Genomic DNA, 17,702 nt, shown 5'->3' on the forward strand with positions numbered 1-17,702 from the left:
TGGGCACAGGGGAGGTCTGGGTGTGCCACAGGGCAAGTCTTGTTTCAGTTCCAAGAGGGGTCTTGGGTGGGAGGCCCCTGCTAGCTGGGAGAGCTGGGAGCAAGTGCTGATATCCTGTGGGGCTCCCTCTCCAGCGGCTCCGGGGCCTCCCACGCTTTCTCCTGGCTGAAACCTCATCTCTCTTCTGTTTGATGCAGGGCTCCTCTGTCTCCCCAAAGACCCTCCACAGGGGCTTGGGGGGGTTTCCCAGGGCACAGCCCCATCTCAGTGGTGTCCATGGCAGCCACTGAGAGAGGGACTGGCCCGTCACCCTGCCAGCACAGAGCAACTCGCAGCCTGCTGTCTTGTATGGCTTTTTATTCCTATGTGATTATGCATCCCACTTCATATAGGGATTGAAGCCGTGCAGTACGCCAGGGCCCTACGGCGGAGAGAAGCCCCTGTGCCACAGCAGCTGGCCTCAGAGGAGCCACCACAGCTATCCCCTGGGGGGCTGGAGGAGGGCGTGCTGGCCTCAGCCTGGGCTCTGTTCTGCATCCCAGACTCTGTCCTGCATTCTGGGCTCCCTTGTACTCTTGAGGTGCAGGTGGGGGGTACCGAGCTGCTTTGGGGTGAGGCCAGCACATACCCCACTCCCTGCACTGCACGCCCTGGCAAGTGTGAGCCTGGTTCTGCACATCTGCTCTGGAGAGCCCTGGTGGCTGCGCTGATGTGCTCATACCTGGACACATCCCTACTTTGCCCCTCACTATTCTGGGAGATGGGCAGCATTGTCTGGGTGCAGACACTGGAAGGAGGCGCTGCCAGCACAGTGAAAGAAGATGAAGAAGAAGAAGAAAGGAGCTGGGGAACAGCCACGACAGCAAGGGATGCCCCAAGTATGATGCTCTTCGAAGTTTCTCAGGAGGCCTCAGAAGCCCTTCCAAGGTTTGTGTTAAATCTGTCACATTAGCAAAAGCAGAGCAAATTACCTGGCTTGTGGAGGAGATGAAAGGCAGCCCCCTTCCAAGCCCTCCATAAAGGAAGGGCCCCATTAACACCTAGTGAAATATTAGCCATTAATCAGGCTCCATGCAAAATAAAACCATCCACATTTATCATTATTGGATCCTTAATGAAGTGATAATGGGAATGCTGGGGAGCTGTGATATTAATGTCTCCTAAGAGGCAAGAGCAGAGCCAAGGGCAGCAGCCAAGATTTTTAATTTACTGCCAAAAGCTCGTGCTGTTAATAAGGCTGTTACTTCTCCTGGCCATTAGCACTGTTTGTCTACAAGCAGCCCACTTGGGAGTGCAAATCAACCCCAAACACACCTGGGCTTTGCTCACCTGCTCCCTGCCCAGTGGCTGGATGTGCTTTTCCCAATGGCTGGCCCTGTGCTCCCTGCCCACGTGCAGGGATGTTGGCCATCTCCACCCATCACCTTCCTGGCTGGTGTAGAAAGAGTTTCACTTTCCCATTGAAAAGGGAAGGGATTGGGAGCTTCAAAACTAAGCAGCTTTTATTGTGCTCACTCTATTGGTGATTTCTTTTCTCAGCCTCAAGCACCCTGGAGCCAGGACAGCACAGAGCTGGTCCCAGTGTGGCCTGCACACTGGGTTCACTTGGTGTGGCCACAGTGACACTCTGGGTTTCCTCATCTGCCCAGGCAGACTCACATGATGCTAATATCCCATCCAGCACAGTGCAGGCAAGCTGTAAAGCCTTGCTCAGCTGTGGTGCCTCACTTGAGTTCCCAAAGGAAAAGTCATGGCTCCTGGCAGGCTCTACAGCCCAGAGGCAAATCATTACTTGGCAGGTAAGCGATGCTGCTGCAGCTTTAGATGCAACTGTTCCCTGCAATCCTTGCAAAGCCCAATGAGTGCAGCCCACATCGTGTGCTGGCTCATGCATGGGACTCTTCACTAGCAGTGAAGGGCTGCAGGTCAGAGGGGCTGGCTTGGGTCAGGAGAGCTAGCAGGCAGTTCCGTGCCAAGCACTGTCCAGAGGAGTAATGCAATGCCTTGTTTGTAAGGGGTGCACAAGCTCCAAACCTCCTTTTCTTCCTAGGCAGAAGATACACAAGACCCACCTGAGCAATCCCTCAGAAATGGAGTTCCTATCTACCCAGGTAGAAGCATCAGAAGAGGAAAAGTGCTTCTATAACTGGGCTGTCCTTGGGCAACCTCCCTGTACTGTTATCTCCTCACTAGAAAAGAAGGGACAAGAACAAAAACCCGTACATGGAGGCCGAGCAAATGGAGATGTGAAGTGCACTTCAAACAGCTCCATCCTTTCAACAAACCTTTTATTCTTCTTCTCTCCACCCCAACACAAAGTTTGTTTAATTGTTAGTGAAAAGCCACTGCGCAGAAAGCAAGGACGCCGCTCAGGGTACACGTGGGAAGCGTTTCCCACGAGCAGCCAGCCCGAAAGCGGAGTCACTCTGGGTTTCACTGGAGCAGAACTGGACAGCCAGCATTCACAACCATTTGGAGCCAGCTTTGGCCGGTTACCCTGGCCACAGCCCACGCTTTCTGGCCGTATCACCGCGCGTGTCGGGGTCCCCGTGGCGCTGGCACGCCCGGCGCGGCAGAGGCGTCCTGCCAGCAGCCTCCAGAGAAAAATGCACGGCATGAAGCTGCTCCTGCACGACTGCCACCTGACATTATAGGAGCACCACGAGCTTTAAAACGCTTGGCAGGTTTTCCCCGGCAGATCTCAAAGCTGTTTGCCAGCGTGAGCAAGTTCAGGCACGTCGCAGAAGACCTGCAGGCTCGGAGGACAAAGGAGATGTGTGGACGGGTTAAAACCACCAGGGCACGAGCAGCGTTTTGAAATCCCCAGGCTTTGCCTTGATGCTGTGCCTGGGCTGTGGCCCAGACAGTCCAGCTGCCAGTCTGGCATCAGTACTGGGCCCCGTGATGGTCTTGCTGATATCCTTAATTGTTACATATTGGCTTTGAAACCAGAGCAGGAGGTGTCACATCTCCTCAAAAATCCGCTCTCCGATCCCTTTCGGAGCAGGGCGCGGAACGACCACTCAGCGAGACACCACCACTCGGGGTGTTGGCAGCAGAGTGGATTTGTGTCACAAGGTGAGATCAGCCACACCAAGCAGGTTGGTCTGTCTGTCTGTCTGAATCAAGCATGTTCTATGAAATCAGGGCTGGATTTTCAAAGGAGCTCAGCTCCCACTTAGGCTCTGTAACCAACAGGCAGATATTCAAAAGGAGTTGGACGTGTTGGGTCATACTGGCTGCCGAGCTGAAGTCTTTTGAATATCCAGCCAAAACCTCCACCCTGCCTGTTGCTACAGGCAGAGCCCTTCTGAAATCCAGCCCCACTGTGGGCTCTGCATCCTGGTAAGCCCAGCTCAGCTCTGCTCTCCCACATCTAGCGTATCAGTAGGTGATGAAATCGCAATAACCACCACATCCTTCTGCATGCGGAGCAGCAGCTCCCTGTCAACATGCAGCTCCAGCAGCTCTGCCTTTTGATCATCTCAGCAGCATGGGGCAGGAGACCTGAGCATGAAGGCCTCCTTGCCTTTTGTTCTGGAGAATTAGCAGAGTTAATCAGAGTGACAGCGACTTCTGCCTCAGCGCAGAAGAAAGGTCAGTGGCTCAGGCTGAATGCAGGACTGTTCTCTAGGCAGTTGGAAAACAACACTGGGAAAGCTGGTCACACACACACAGCTGGCATGGAGGCTCTCCTGAAACCTACCAGCAGGGAAGATGTCCTGTGGAGGGAAGGAGGCTGGAGGAAAAAGCCTCCACTCGGCTGGCTTGCCACTGCACCTTAACTGTCGCCTTCCTCATGCTGCACAGCAAAGGTGTATCACTCTCTGTGTCATTGTCACTGTGCACTGCCTTTCTGTCATGTGTCCAGTATCAAATGTATCTCTTGGCCAATGTGCTCCTTAGCTGCACTGCTAGGTGTGCATCATGCTGGGCTTCGGGTCTCTGTGTCTCCTCAGGTTTCCCTGAGGTCTTTTAACTGTAGTTGAAACAGTCACAAGAGTGGCAGCTCTCAGCAGAAATGTTAAATCTGGCCTCTGTGTCTGTAATGTGACCTCCTACCTTCCTCTGATCAGTTACATGTGCTTGCTTTTGCTGTGGATATCCACTCGTGTCTCATTAGTGGATTCTTTCTGTCAAAGATACTAGAACCCCAGTCTCTTAATGTGAGTAGGTTACATTTGCCTGCAGTATTGATGCTTTCATTTATCCCTGGTCCTATTAAATGCATCTGGGTATCTGCAGAGGGAGCTCTCATGATCTCTCTGTGGCTCTAATTAAAATAGCCTGGATGTCCATGACATTGGTGCCAGTCAAGCCTGTCACCAGGAGGTGATGCCCATCTTGGAACTGGCTGAAGAATGTATAGGAGTCATTGTTGCTGAGAAAGGCCTCCACATCGAGGCCCTCCTGCAGTGCCTCACCCACCAGCTCTGGGCTGCAGAAGGCTCCTGCTGCCTCCGTTGGCCCATCTTGCCCATCTGTTCCCCCACTAAGAAAGATGATCTCACAGCTCCCCGGGGGGCAGCTGGTCTCCATGTCCTGTGCCCTGTGCAGCCCCAGTGCCACACGCAGGGCCAGCTCCTGGTTCCTCCCTCCCTTGCCAGTTCCTTGAAGCTGCACCGTGGTTTCTCCACCAGCCAGGATGCAGAGCGGTCTTTTGGGCCCTAAGCCTCGCAGGGCCTGCAGGAACTCAGCAAGGTCCAAAGCAGGGATCTCTAGCTCTGCCGCCAGCTGCAGGAGGTTGCCCCTGACCCCATCGCTCAGGGGCCCTTCTCCGAGGCCAGTGAAGCCGAGGTGCAGCAGCTGGATCAGCTGGCAGTACAGCATGGCGACCTGGCTGACCTCCCCCTGGACTGCTGCGCTCAGAATCACAGCTGTGTAGCCCAGGCCCTCAGCCTGGCGTTTGGCCTCCTCTAACGCCAGCCTGTTCGATCCGATGAGGACGTTGCAAACGTGGGAGTAGTCTTCTGGAGCAGTGGGCTTGGTGGGAGACCTGGACAGGACTGTTTCCACTGACTTGGGCAGGCTGTGCAGCAGGTTGTATTTGGTGAGTATCTGCAAGCAGTCTTGGATGCTGTGGGAGCTGGCAGCAGTGGGCCCACTTGCTATGATGTCCAAGGGGTCACCAATCACGTCGGAAAGGATGAGGCTTACCACCTGCCAAGAGAAATGCCTGCAGATTATTATGGGAGGCAGAGACAGGTGACCACACCCCAAGATAAGTGCTGCTCTGAGTTACAGTTGCACCAGCAGGGGCAGACCTTGTCTCATTTTTGGTTTAAGGCCCTTTTTGAACTCGCACATCTAAAATGTCCTTTGATGCTGCACCATGACAATGGCAGACGTAACCTGTGCCACTGAACCTAGCCTGGGTTCAGTGATGGTGCACACTAAGAACAGTCCCCAGGGGAGCCAAGGGTCAGACCCAGCCTTAAAAGTGCTGTGGTGGAGCACCAGCACATTGGAAGTGCCTGCTGAGTGAGGGCTGAGGTATGCTGAGGGCAGTGTGATGGGACAGGCAACATTTTGCACAGTCTGAATTCCTCAATCTTTTACCTCTGTCTCCCTGAGAGTTTGGGTCCTCAATGCAATCTGAGCCACAGAGCCCCAAAACAGTGTGCAGAGGTGGTTTACTCAGTGAGATAAAACGCTGCAAGCATGCTTAGGGTGGTTGATTAAAGCCCTGTACCCCTGTTTTGAGGGGGTGGTCTCTGGACAAGCAGGAGCTTCCCCTCGGTTACCTGCGCAGGATACGCGAGCCGGGCCAGCCCTCCACCCTTCAGCAAGGACAGAGTCTTCCGGACAGTGTTCAGCTCCTGTATGGCAGCTCCTCGGGAAGCCAGCATCTTTGTGAGCTTCTCCTTCTCTTCAAGCAGGATGGGAGGGATGGGAGCAGGCAGTAGGGCAGATCCACCCCCTAGGATGTAGAAGAGATAGCAAGGACAGCAGGAAAAGTAGGACAGGGGGGGTGGGAAAAAAGGCTGTTCAGTGCTTGAGCCTTTCCTCTTCCCTCACCAGTGCTCAGTGGGAAGGCAGGGGTGGTTGGGGAAATATGCTAACTTCTCTGGAGAATTCAGTCTTCTTCAGCAGTGGGTTTTGATCACTGCTGCCCTGCCCAGCAGGGAGCACAGGCTCCGCGACTCACACAGCAGTCAGTGCCAAGCAGATGGACACACTGCCTGCTTTCCTGGCTCCATTTATTCAGGCCAGTGTGTAAAAACACCAGCTCTAGCTGCAGCAAGATAGAAAACTGCTGAACTGCACTCATCTAGGCCTGGGAGGAAAGGAAAGTGAGAGAGCAACACAAAAGAAAAAGCACTCCCAGAATGATAGCCTCATGGATGGGAATCCTGTCTGATACAGGTGGGCACTGGAAATGTGGAAAAGGTGGCAAGAAAAGAAGTTAGGAAAAGTGGAAGGGATGGAAAATACAGAGTAGAAAGGAACAAGATCTGAGCAGAGAGTGGTCATGCAGAGAACAGTTGAAAGCTACTGTCAAAAGGCAAAGCCTGCTCTGAGGTTTGAGACAAATCAGCATCAATAAAACATGATGAGCAAGAAAAACAAATGCAAATGCCTGTGTTTCAGTCAAGAGCCAGGGACCTAGCTGAGAGGCAGGAGCAGTCGGGGACCGGCTGCTGTGTGGGAGTGCACATGCACAGGGAGCTGCAGCCGCGAGGAGATGCTGTGCAGGCTCCCTGAGGGGATGAGGAGTCTCTTAGAGATCCCCATAGCCAAGGGATAGGAGGAAACCCAGGGGAATCCCCAGCAACTGCAGCTAGATGCCAGCCACTTGGGTGTTTGCCGAATGGCACTGCTTTCTCTTGCACCAGATCAGGCAGCATCAGTGCAACCAGAGGGAAAAAATCACTGAGCAGAGAAGGACCCAGGGGTTCCTACAGCACTGCCCCAAGCCCCTGCATGCTTTTGCCCTGCAGCTCTCACTCACCAGGCTGATCTCAGGCTGGGGGGATGTCACTGTATCCCTTCTGATGCACCCACCTCCTTTGCACAGCCCTGCCTCTGGGGACAGCTTGGGAGCCCAGCAGCCAGGGCCTGGGAGTGTTCATGCCTGACCCTGCAAGGTGTGCAGCTGTGTTGGGACACAGGGGCCTCATTTCCAGTGGCCAGGAAGCAGAAAAGCCCTGGGAATCCTGAGAATCACACCTCTGCAGAAATTTGGAGCATGCATGTCCACCATGTGCTTGCTTCTCCAAGCCTACATCCCCAAATGTAAGGAGGGGTCAGGAAGAAAGCATGTCCTTGCCAAGGGATGAGAGCAGCTGGCAGGTTGTGCCCAGAGGTACCATTTCACACCTTGGCCCAATTGCAGGACCGAGCCGACACAGCTCAGCCTCTCCCCAGTGCTGGAAGGCAGACCATCCACTACAGCACCAGGTAGCCCTTTGCCCTCTCCTTGCTGCCTCCTTGGAGAAAGGCCAGCAGGAGAAGGGAGAGAAAGAATCACAGGGGTGCTGAAAGGGCTTGGCAAGGCACAGCACTCCCCTGCTGCACGGTCGCGTGTGGATACACAGCTGGAGGGGCCCTCGGCTCAGCCCACTCCATGGGATCCCCACATAACCTGAGATGAGCACCAGGAGCAGGTCATCGGCAGTCAGGCCCTCAGCCAGCTGCTGGATGGCTGTTGCTCCCTTCAAAGCCTCTGGGTCGGGGAGGTTGTTCTTGGCACCTTCGATCACCTGGATTTTGCTGTGTGGCTTCAGGAGCATCTCCCTGGTGAGGTAAGAGAGGCAATCACACCACTGACAGGTGCACCTACACAGCCAGCTAGGCTGTCACTCAGCAGGGAAACAAGCTGGTGCAGGAAAGGTACACAGCAAGTGACCAGGACAGGAAGGTGTCTTTCCCAGGGCCAGGGAAGCAGTGCAGCCAGTGCAGGACATGGGCTGTGTCACTGGTGCCACTGGGACGCGATGGAGGTTGAAGAACAGGGTGGTGAGGTGGAAGAGGTAGGCACTAGAGCAAGGACAGCTAGAAAGGACCGAAGGGGTTCAGAGCAACATCACACAGAGGTTAAATCTAGCAGCCTATTCCCCTTAGGACTGTCCAGCCACGGTTCCCCCCTTACTGCATTCCTGCTTGCTGAAGGCTCTCCTGGATGCCGAGGGGCACATTGATGATCCCCTGGATCAGATGGTCTCCCAGGATCTCTTCTGCTGCTGCAGCCATCCCCAGCACAGCTTTGCCAAAACCCACCAGGTACAGGTTCCTCTTCACTGGGAAGGCCTGTTCTTTCACCAGCAGCTGGGGCCCCCCATCTCCCTGGAGCTTCACAGCCCTCTTGAGCATCGGGGCTGGCCGGACAGTGCCCACTGCGCTGCGGAAGAGGGCCAGTGCGTGCTCGCGGAGGGACATGCTGAGTCTGCTCGGTGGTGTGGGATTGTACACACTGCCAACACAGGCAAGGCCTTGACAGCTGGGGCAGCCAGCACCCTCCACCCTGCAAAGGAAAGTCAACATTTTTCACTACTAGAAGAAACAGGGTTGCTACAGAGAAAGCAGGGAAGACAAAACATAAGCCATGGAGCTCTAGCTCCTGTTTCTCGTAGGTTAAGGTGACACACCAACAGCACTTTCCAACCCCTCCCCAAGGCAGGAGGAGTGGAAGGACAGTGTCACATTCAAACTGTCAGCTTGTGGTCCCCCTGCAATTCCATTGCCTCCTCCAGGGAAGGTGAGCCCTGCCAGCCAGCTTCTCCATCACTGTAGTTTGCCACCAGCAAGCCATCATTTGTATTTGTTCAGTGTTTGACACCTTTCCAGAGCATGGAAGCTGCTCTCTGTCCTGGAGAGAGCGGGGTGCCCGAGTGGAACAGCTTTTCACTACATTAACTCCCTTCCTCGTGCTAGCCAAGTGCTGATCTCATTCTCTGGCTGTGCACTGCTCCATGTGTCCCTGCAGCATCAGGCACAGGCTTAGGAGAAACAACAGGCTTGCTGGCTGCCTCATCCCTTGCTGATGGTGGCCACAGAGAGACCGATAATGAGGTTTCCCCACCAAACAGCAAATTAACACAAGGCTTCATTTGCCTTTATTTTGTAGTCCTCTCATAAGCCATTAAAATCACACCTAGAGCCCAAATAAGAGATCAGATCCAGACAAAGTTGCCAGCTGTGTCTGTGAAAGCCCATTTGAGCTAGCCTCTGCTGACTATTAGCATTATATGCAGCAGATCTGTGTGCGGACCGAAAGATCTCAACTGCTCAAGGGCAGACACTTGTCTTGACAAAGGAAAGGCAGCCCCTGCCAGCACACATGCATCTATTCCCTCCCAGTGTTTCTCCTTCCTTCTGTTAACTGGCAGCAAGTTCACTGTTGGTTTCCCAAGATCAAAGATCTTTGTGATCTGCATCTCTCCCACTCATGGCAATTATGGTGCAGGCAATTAAGGCAGGGTGCCAGGAAGCTGAAGCAGCCTGGGCAACACACTTGATCGCAGACTCATTCAAATTACCTGAGAGAGTCATTCCTCTCTCCACTAAACTGATGTGCTTCAGTGCAAGGCTGGCTTCTCTTGGAGCAGCTGAGGAGTCCAGAGGTCTCTTTATCCTAACACTCCCATAGCATTGCAAGGTGTTAATCATTAAGCCACACAAGCTTTACAGCAGCTCTGCTGGGGCTCAATTTCACAGACCCAAAGGCTCTGTGAAATTCTCAACACAAGCACCTTCTCAGGCAACAAAACCTGGGCACACTCTGAAATGTATTGGGCAGGGTCTTGAAAACCTTTGAGGTCTCTTCCAACCTTGGTGATACTGTGATATGAAAAATCATTGGCTTGCCAGACAAAAAATATCAGAATCAGTTCAGTTGGAAAAGACACTTGAGATCAGCAAGTCCGATCACAATCTCCATTCTTAGGAGAAACATTTTAAGGGCAAACCCAAGGCAGATTAAACTACCTTCCTTTAGCTTCTCAATCACAAGGAGAGATAAGAATAAAAGACAGGGTGTCCTGACCGCTTAGTTACTAGACTTGAACTTTATGGCAGCTCATGCTGCCAGCAGTTTAAACCACTGAGCCTCAGCCCTCTTACAATGAGGGCCAGAGTAACAGAGCTAACACCAGTGAAGTCATCTGTACACCTCTCAGGAACTGAGATTAGCATCCCAGCAGATCTCTGATTCACCTGGCAGCACAGTGCAATCAAAGGAAGAGGTTACAAAACAGAGGTGCATCGCGCCCCAGGTCGCCTCGTCTGAGCTGTGATACAGGGCTTGCAGAAGTAGTTGGAGAAAAAGGCTTAAATGGAGTCAGGGAGTTTAGGAAAAGAGAGCCTAAGGCTTTTAACAGACTCTGTCCCTGCCTTGATGGTTTTGTGCACAGCTGACCCTGATGACCAGGGGAATTAAGAACAACCAGACCTGCACCCGTGGCTCCTGTCACATGTGTCCTCCCGGCAGCTCCACTCAGCTCCGACTCCAGACACGGCACAGCAGACGCGAGGTGTTGAAAAGCAATCCTCTCCTACCGGAGCTGCAAACAGAAGTGCCAGCTTAATTCATCTGGCACTGTGTACATACTGCTAATGCTTGCTCTGGAAAGCATTTCACCACAATAGCAGGCATGTAATCTGTTTTCTGCACTCTGAACTCAGATTATAGTTTAACCATGGAGGCCAGCTCCAGAGCCAGCTGAAGCCAGCGTGCATCCTCCCATCGCTTTGAAGGACTCCAGGGCAGGCCGCCTGCCTCCCATCGCAGTGCACAGGTGTAAATGCAGAGTGAACGTGGTACAAGCGCTCCCCCCTGCAGTCAGAGGTTATCCAGCTTTACACCAGTGCAACAGAGAGCGGAATTTGGCACAGCCCCATTAGCTCTGGAGGTCTCAGTGTGTTATTCTGCTCTCTGTCAGCTCCGATTAGACATGCAGGCTTGCCGAAGGCTCCCCTTGGAATGGGGGTGCTGCTAACGATGCCACAAACCCATCTTTGTGTTATTTATTTATGCAGTCTCAGGCACAGGGTACTAAATGTCATCAGGGAACAGCTATAAAGCAGTGTTACACGGATATTAACATAAAGCAAAACTCCTTCTTGTTTTACTAGGACTTTAAGAACGAGACCAAGAGAACCGAACACCACCCCACACCAAAGCACAGGCAGCCCTGGAAAGAAAAATAATCCAAATGGCAACTCTCAGACTGCCTCCACAGATGGTGGGTCTAGAAGTGATGTAATTGCCAGTTAGCTGCTGTGTATTGCTTGTGAGGAAATTACATTCTCACATCCCTGCCTTTTCCTCTTCCCACTGCAGGATGGGAGGAATCTGGGCTGGGAGAAGGGGTGATGATGTGACTCTTACTGCTTCACCACCAGTCTTGGTTTCTTGGGGAAATCACCCAGGGGCGAGCAAGCTCCCTTCTATATGGATATAAGGTAACATGATACAGCCAGTAGCAGGGCTCAGGTTTGACACCTTCTCTTTGTCTCTGCTCGGGATAATTTGGAGCTGGGGAATAGACAGTCTCTTGGAACAATTTCTAGACGTTTGCATTAAGCTTAGGAGGAAAATGATGCTAAGAATTGCCTGTCCAAAGAGAGCAGGAAGACTGTAAGGGGTTTAGATTAATCCTCTTTTAATGAAAACTTCCTCAGCTTTCATTGATGAATAATGTTCACCATCTACATACTTGTTTCCGTGCATTACCATTATAAGCACTTTCTTCATAGGGCTCCTCCTAAGCCTGCAGAAATTTCTATTGTTAAGTCTCAACAAAAAGCAGCAAAATCCCAGCTCCTCATTTTCACCATCTCTGGGAAAGAGGGAGGGAGAGGAGCTGGACTGTGATAAAATACAGGCAAAGTGCTCGTTTGCATTACCTTTCATTAACTTTTTAATTAAAGCAATTCTGCAGGCAAAGAGCCAAAGTCAGAGGGAGACAGAAACAATCCAGCACCAGGGGAAGAAATGTGGTAAGCTGCCAGGTAAATTGGATTGTGGCATGAGACCAAAAGCATGGACATAGGGGGGCATAGTCTGAGCCATAAACTTGGAGTCACACTGGGGAGGAAAGCAGTGAATAAATGAGCTGGCCATGCCCATGCAGTGAGGAAAATGAGCCAACGCCTCACTCTGTGGCAGGTACTTGAAAGCCAGACAAACATTCCCGTCTAGGGCCAGTCTGCCATTGCTGAGCAGAGCTCAGCTACTTCAGGTGCTGTGGCTAGAGGTTTGTTCAGGGGTTTGCACCACAGGCTTGTGGCTTCCTTGAAGTCGGGGCAATTGGGCTTGTTGCAGGCCAACCCAGTCGCAGATCCTGAGTGTTTCAGGTGCTGCAAGATTGAGGGATACTGCCCATCAATGCTCTGAGGTGGCTAAATAACTGAGATCTTCAGGGGTCTAAGTTAGTTTATTTTTAATGTCAAGGGGACAACTCTGGATTTCCCCCAGCGTGGCAGTGATTGGCAGCTGGCCTAGCATGTACAGGGGCAACTCCAAAAATCCCTGAGGGGCTTGGAAAAGATTCGAGATGGCACAGGATCAAACCCCAATTGTTCTGAGGAGAATTTTGAGTTCAAGCTCTAAAAGACAGATTACATCTGTGTTACAGCAGGAAACTACCAAACACAGCAAGTTTTAGCAGTGTCTCCTGCTACTCGTTTTTCCTGCTACATGACTTTCTCCTCGCCCCTTGGAAGGTGAATTACTGCGAGGCTCACCGAGGCTTCATCGCTCAAGCATCGCCATGGGAGCTTACCTGTGAAGTGCAAGAGAGCTGCGATGTTACTGCCTTTAAGTCCCCTGTTCCCACTTACTGACACATCTTTTCTATCATTTGATAGATCAACTTTAATTTGCCAGGCAAGCTCCGCTCAGGCTCAAACTTGCTGCTCCAGATGGTCCCAAAAGCATTCCGAGAACATTTTCCAGGAGAGGCGCTGAACCCAGGAGGAAAACAAAGCGGCGAAGGTTTGTTCCAAGTGACTGTTCTGGGAGGATTAGACAGGGGATTTCTCAAGACTAATCTCTTTAAATGAAAATTTCAGAATTTGATTAATTTTTTAATCTGCACGTGGATTTGCATAAAATTACTGCACTGCCTCATTCAGAACTTGTAAAATAGAAAATGTCTGCAGCTGGGATGGACCAGCTCATCACTGGGCAGCTCTGAAGGGTCCAGGGCACAAGGGGGTGCTCAGGGACAGGCAGGGTGAAAGGTCCTTTTGCCTGTGCTCACTGTATTTAGAATGGAATAGGAATGAGAATGGGAATAGGAATAGGAATAGGAATGGGAATAGGAATAGGAATGAGAATGGGAATAGGAATAGGAATAGGAATGAGAATGGGAATAGGAATAGGAATAAGAATAGAATAGAATAGAGTAGAGTAGAGTAGAGTAGAGTAGAGTAGAGTAGAGTAGAATAGAATAGAATAGAATAGAATAGAATAGAATAGAATAGAATAGAATAGGTGTGGCCAGCAGGAGCAGGGAAGTCATTGTGCCCCTGTACCCAGCACTGGTTAGGCCACACCTTGAGTCCTGTGTCCAGTTCTGGGGCCCTCAGTTTAAGGAGGACATTGAGATGCTTGAACGTGTCCAGAGAAGGGCAACAAGGCTGGGGAGAGGCCTCGAGCACAGCCCTGTGAGGAGAGGCTGAGGGAGCTGGGGGTGTTTAGCCTGGAGAAGAGGAGGCTCAGGGGTGACCTTATTGCTCTCTACAACTACCTGAAGGGTAGTTGTAGCCAGGTGGGGGTTGGTCTCTTCTCCCAGGCAACCAGCACCAGAACAAGAGGACACAGTCTCACGCTGCACCAGGGGAAGTTTAGGCTCGAGGTGAGGAGAAAGTTCTTCACAGAGAGAGTTGTTAGCCATGGGAATGTGCTGCCCAGGGAGGTGGTGGAGTCACCATCCCTGGAGGTGTTCAAGATGGCATTGGATGTGGCACTTAGTGCCATGGTTTAGTCATGAGGTCTGTGGTGACAGGTTGGAATTGATGATCTTTGAGGTCTCTTCCAACCTTGGTGATGCTGTGATTCTGTAACCAGGCTGGAAGAGATCTTTGAGATTGTCGAGTCCAACCTATCATCCAACACCACCTAATCAACTAAACCATGGCACCAAGCACCCCATCAAGTCTCCTCCTAAACACCTCCAGTGATGATGACTCCACCACCTCCCTGGGCAGCACATTCCAATGGCCAAAGCACTGTGGTGCTCCTGCAACCGATGCTGGACAGACACAGTACAATGAGGCCAGAGAGCTGCACAGAGAGTTTTCCAGGCAGGCAAAGAAGAATGTAGGCTGGGGTCTGAACACCTTTGCTTCAAGAATATGCTGAGCTGTTGGGAAACCCAGGAGTCCTAATTTCCAATACATGGCTTCCTATATGTTTCTTGGGGAAGAAAGATGTTGCTCTCATGCCTGATTTACTCAACAGGAAAGTGTCAACAGGGTCTCTTTGCCTTTGATGGGGGATGTTGCCCAAGGCCAAACACAGGGAAGATAAGTGTTCTGTTCAGCATTTTTTATATATAGATCAATATCATCAGTAAAAAAATTAACTGCATTTGACATATGCATCTTACTAGTTTTTCTAGGTCACACTCCCTTCACTCCCTATATACCTTTTGGAAATGATTTTCCCATGCACTGGAGATTGGAGGGAAGAAAAATTTTTCACTAGAAAATCCTTCTGTAGCTCAATGCAGAACAGTACTACCCTGAAGCCAAGCCCATGCCAAGTCTACTTTGTTTCATCCTGCAATTTCTCAAACTCCCTATTCTGAGTCAACTTGCAATCAAAGTTGAGAGTCACTTAAAATACAGGGAAGGATCATAGTATTCTAGAGAAAAGTTGCCAGCCTTGAGGAATGGAATAATAGAAAGGGGTCGGAATTCAGCACTACAAATACAAGGCCATGCTCTTTGGGATTAATAGGCAAAAATTATGATCTTCTCAGATGGAAATAATATGAGAGGAGAAAGAGCCAGGAACATTAATCAGTCACAGGATGACAATTACAGATGCCCTCTAGGCTGAGACAAGAGGCTACGGGGAAAGCAGAAAGCAGATGTAATCTACCTCGACTTCAGTGAAGTTTTGGACACTATTCTCAGGAGAAGTGTGGGCTCAGCAAACACACTGTTAGGCTTGTTGGAAAACAGCTTGACTACTCAAGGGTCAGAGGGTAGAAATCAGTGATTCAGAGTCCAGTTAACAGCTAGTAATAGACAGTGACTCCCTGTTGGGGTTCATGTCACCCTATGGCTTCATTAGTGACCTGGAGGGTGGCGTAAAGTGCCACATCTGGGGGAAACGCCAATACATCCAACAGTGGAGCCACCTTCCAGAGGAACTGTGACAAACCAAAGGCCAGGGAAAACAGAAGCCTCATGATGCTCAGCAAGAAGTGGGAAGTCTTCCTGTTGAAACAGGATCCCCACGTATCAGGGCAGGCTGGGAACCAAGTGGTGCAACCACCTAATGAGCAAGCTAATGGCAGCAACAACTACATGAAAGTTGGTTATAGAGACAGCAGAGGCAGTGGTAGAAAGTATAAGGAGCAATGGCCACAATTTGCAAGTCAGGTTGTTCACTTTGGGCATCAGTAAAAAGTTCTTCAGAGAACAGGTTGCACAGCACTGGATTAGGCCACTCAGAGAAGCTGTGGTCTTCATACCACATGGTTTCCAGGATTTGGCTAGGCAAGGCCATGGCCAAGCAGGAGGGTGGAGCAGGCAGCTCCAGGGGGCCCTTCTTCCCACACTTCTGTGATTCTGTGTTGTAATAGCAGGGACAGGGTTTGCTGCTTCAGAGCATCATCCTTAGTTTCGAGAGCCCATCAAAAAAATGCCACACTGCAGGATACAAGTCCTCCATGCAAGCCTTCAGTCATGACTGTTACCCACAGAGAATGATCATTCCCAGCAGAGTCCAACAGAAAATAATCACCTGAGCAGTGCTGTTTCTGTAAGTATCTCTCTGGAATTCATGCCCACCCATCTGAGCAAGCACAGGTCTGTCTGTATTGTGCAGGTCATGGTGGTATCCAACATAGAAATGCATAGGTAGAATGACTGCATTTGATCAATATTATTCAAGCAGCAATTAAACAGGTTTTTTTCCATTAACTAGTTTTACAGGGGCATTATCCATAATTCCTACTTAATGTGACATTTTGCTAGGAGATCAAATTATCCTGCCAGATAAATTCCAGCTTGGTATAAACTGACAAACCCAAGTTCCAGTGATTAGGAAGAAAGGCAGAAGAAAGAATAAAAAAGGAGTGACAAAATATCAAATCAACAACCCACAGTGTTACACAACTCTAAAACTTAGCTAAGTATTGTAGGTGTTTTGAAGTAAATTGTCTTATGATGGTATTAGTGAGTCACCCACATGAGATAATCCAGGCTTTGATCATGCAATTTACAGTGTGCAAGAGGCTTCCCATTCCGTGCTTCTCTACATTCTCTCATCACACAAAGAAATTAACTGTAGGTTTTGAACTGACCTGCAGTGGGGTAGCTGACCCTGAGACCCTCGGGAGTAACAAGGGTGACTTCTGCTGAGTCTCTCTAGACTTTGATGTGAAAATCTTGTCTCCATTTCAAGGTAAAAATTGGTGAATCATTGTGACGAGCCAAACCCATCACACCTTGAGAGGGTGAAGCAGGTTAGATGTTTAAACCTGTAACAGCGAACTCTAGTCAGAACAGTAAGAGCAAGTAATCTGACAAAAGACTTTAGTTTCACTAAATTGTGCATGCATACAAAATAATGAAGCACGTTTGAATGACGTGCCGGCAGACCTCTGACAATAGCTCCCGGACTTACTGTTGTTCGACCACAGGAGGGCAATGCGATTCTAAAAGCAAAAATCACACTGTGTTCTGCAGACTATGAAAGGAAAAGGCAATTAACATTTATGAAGGCATCCGGGGTTTATTATTCTTCCTTTTGATTCTGAGTTTCTGGGGGACTGAAATGACAAAAGATCCGGTGTTGTTCTGAAATTAAAATAGCGAGGTGCTGGCAACCTTCAGGGGTGGCGGGGGGTGGGTTTGATACAGCTGCTCCAAGAATAACTTTTTAAGGTTGAGACATGTACAAAATCATGAACACGGAGCCTGACATCAATATGCATGAGAGGAAGAAAGAAAAGGAAAAAAAAAAGAAAGAAAGAAAGAAAGAAAAAAATATTTCCAAGGTGCCCGTATCGGAGCATCAGCCACAAAAAGCCAGGGCGTCTTTCTCAAAGGTCAAATGTCTGCTGCTGCTCTTTACGTGACGCCTTGTGTGGTTGTAAGCCCCTAGTGCTGCAGCTGTGGTGTTCCTGTAGCAGCGCTGAGAAGACAGCTCTTAGAATAAAAGTCACTGGGAAATAAAACTGTGTAATAACTGAGCTGAAAGTAGGGGGAAAGAAGGAGAAAGCGATCACTGCGTGTTTCAAAGGGCAAGGTGCTAATCCTGGCCTCACAGCGCGTACAGACACGGGCGGGACTGAGCTCTGGCAGCGAAGGAGAAGCGCACTGGACAGTGCCCTGGGGAGGGACCTCTCGGTCCCGTCACTGCCTAGCTCCTGCGGGAACCCCCACCCCGAGAGGCTCTGCGCCCCTTAAAACTCTGCTTCCCGGCTACTTAGCGCGGGAAAGTACACTTAATTCCGTATCAGGCATAATACAGGCTGCACGGAGAGAGCCCGAGGGCGCCTGAGAGGCACCGGGGTGCG

At 50.6% G+C, this 17,702-nt stretch overlaps 1 protein-coding gene across 2 annotated transcripts; it reads right to left on the reverse strand.

The window, feature by feature from the left end:
* Nucleotides 1-3,781: 3,781 nt before the first annotated feature.
* GLYCTK (glycerate kinase) lies at nucleotides 3,782-10,623 on the reverse strand. 2 transcript variants are annotated; one of them, XM_009906285.2, is made up of 5 exons: nucleotides 10,391-10,623; nucleotides 8,093-8,464; nucleotides 7,586-7,737; nucleotides 5,745-5,920; nucleotides 3,782-5,160 (listed from the first exon to the last, which is right to left on the reverse strand). In XM_009906285.2, the coding sequence occupies exons 2-5, from the start codon at nucleotides 8,377-8,379 to the stop codon at nucleotides 4,255-4,257; spliced, it is 1,521 nt and encodes a 506-aa protein (XP_009904587.2). In that variant the 5' UTR covers nucleotides 8,380-8,464; nucleotides 10,391-10,623; the 3' UTR covers nucleotides 3,782-4,254. The 2 variants fall into 2 exon arrangements, with proteins under 2 accessions (XP_009904587.2, XP_054023148.1); XM_054167173.1 differs by lacking the exon at nucleotides 10,391-10,623 and adding an exon at nucleotides 9,480-9,562.
* Nucleotides 10,624-17,702: the final 7,079 nt, after the last annotated feature.

This window comes from Dryobates pubescens, chromosome 1, assembly GCF_014839835.1.
Source record: "Dryobates pubescens isolate bDryPub1 chromosome 1, bDryPub1.pri, whole genome shotgun sequence".
NCBI lineage: Eukaryota > Metazoa > Chordata > Aves > Piciformes > Picidae > Dryobates > Dryobates pubescens.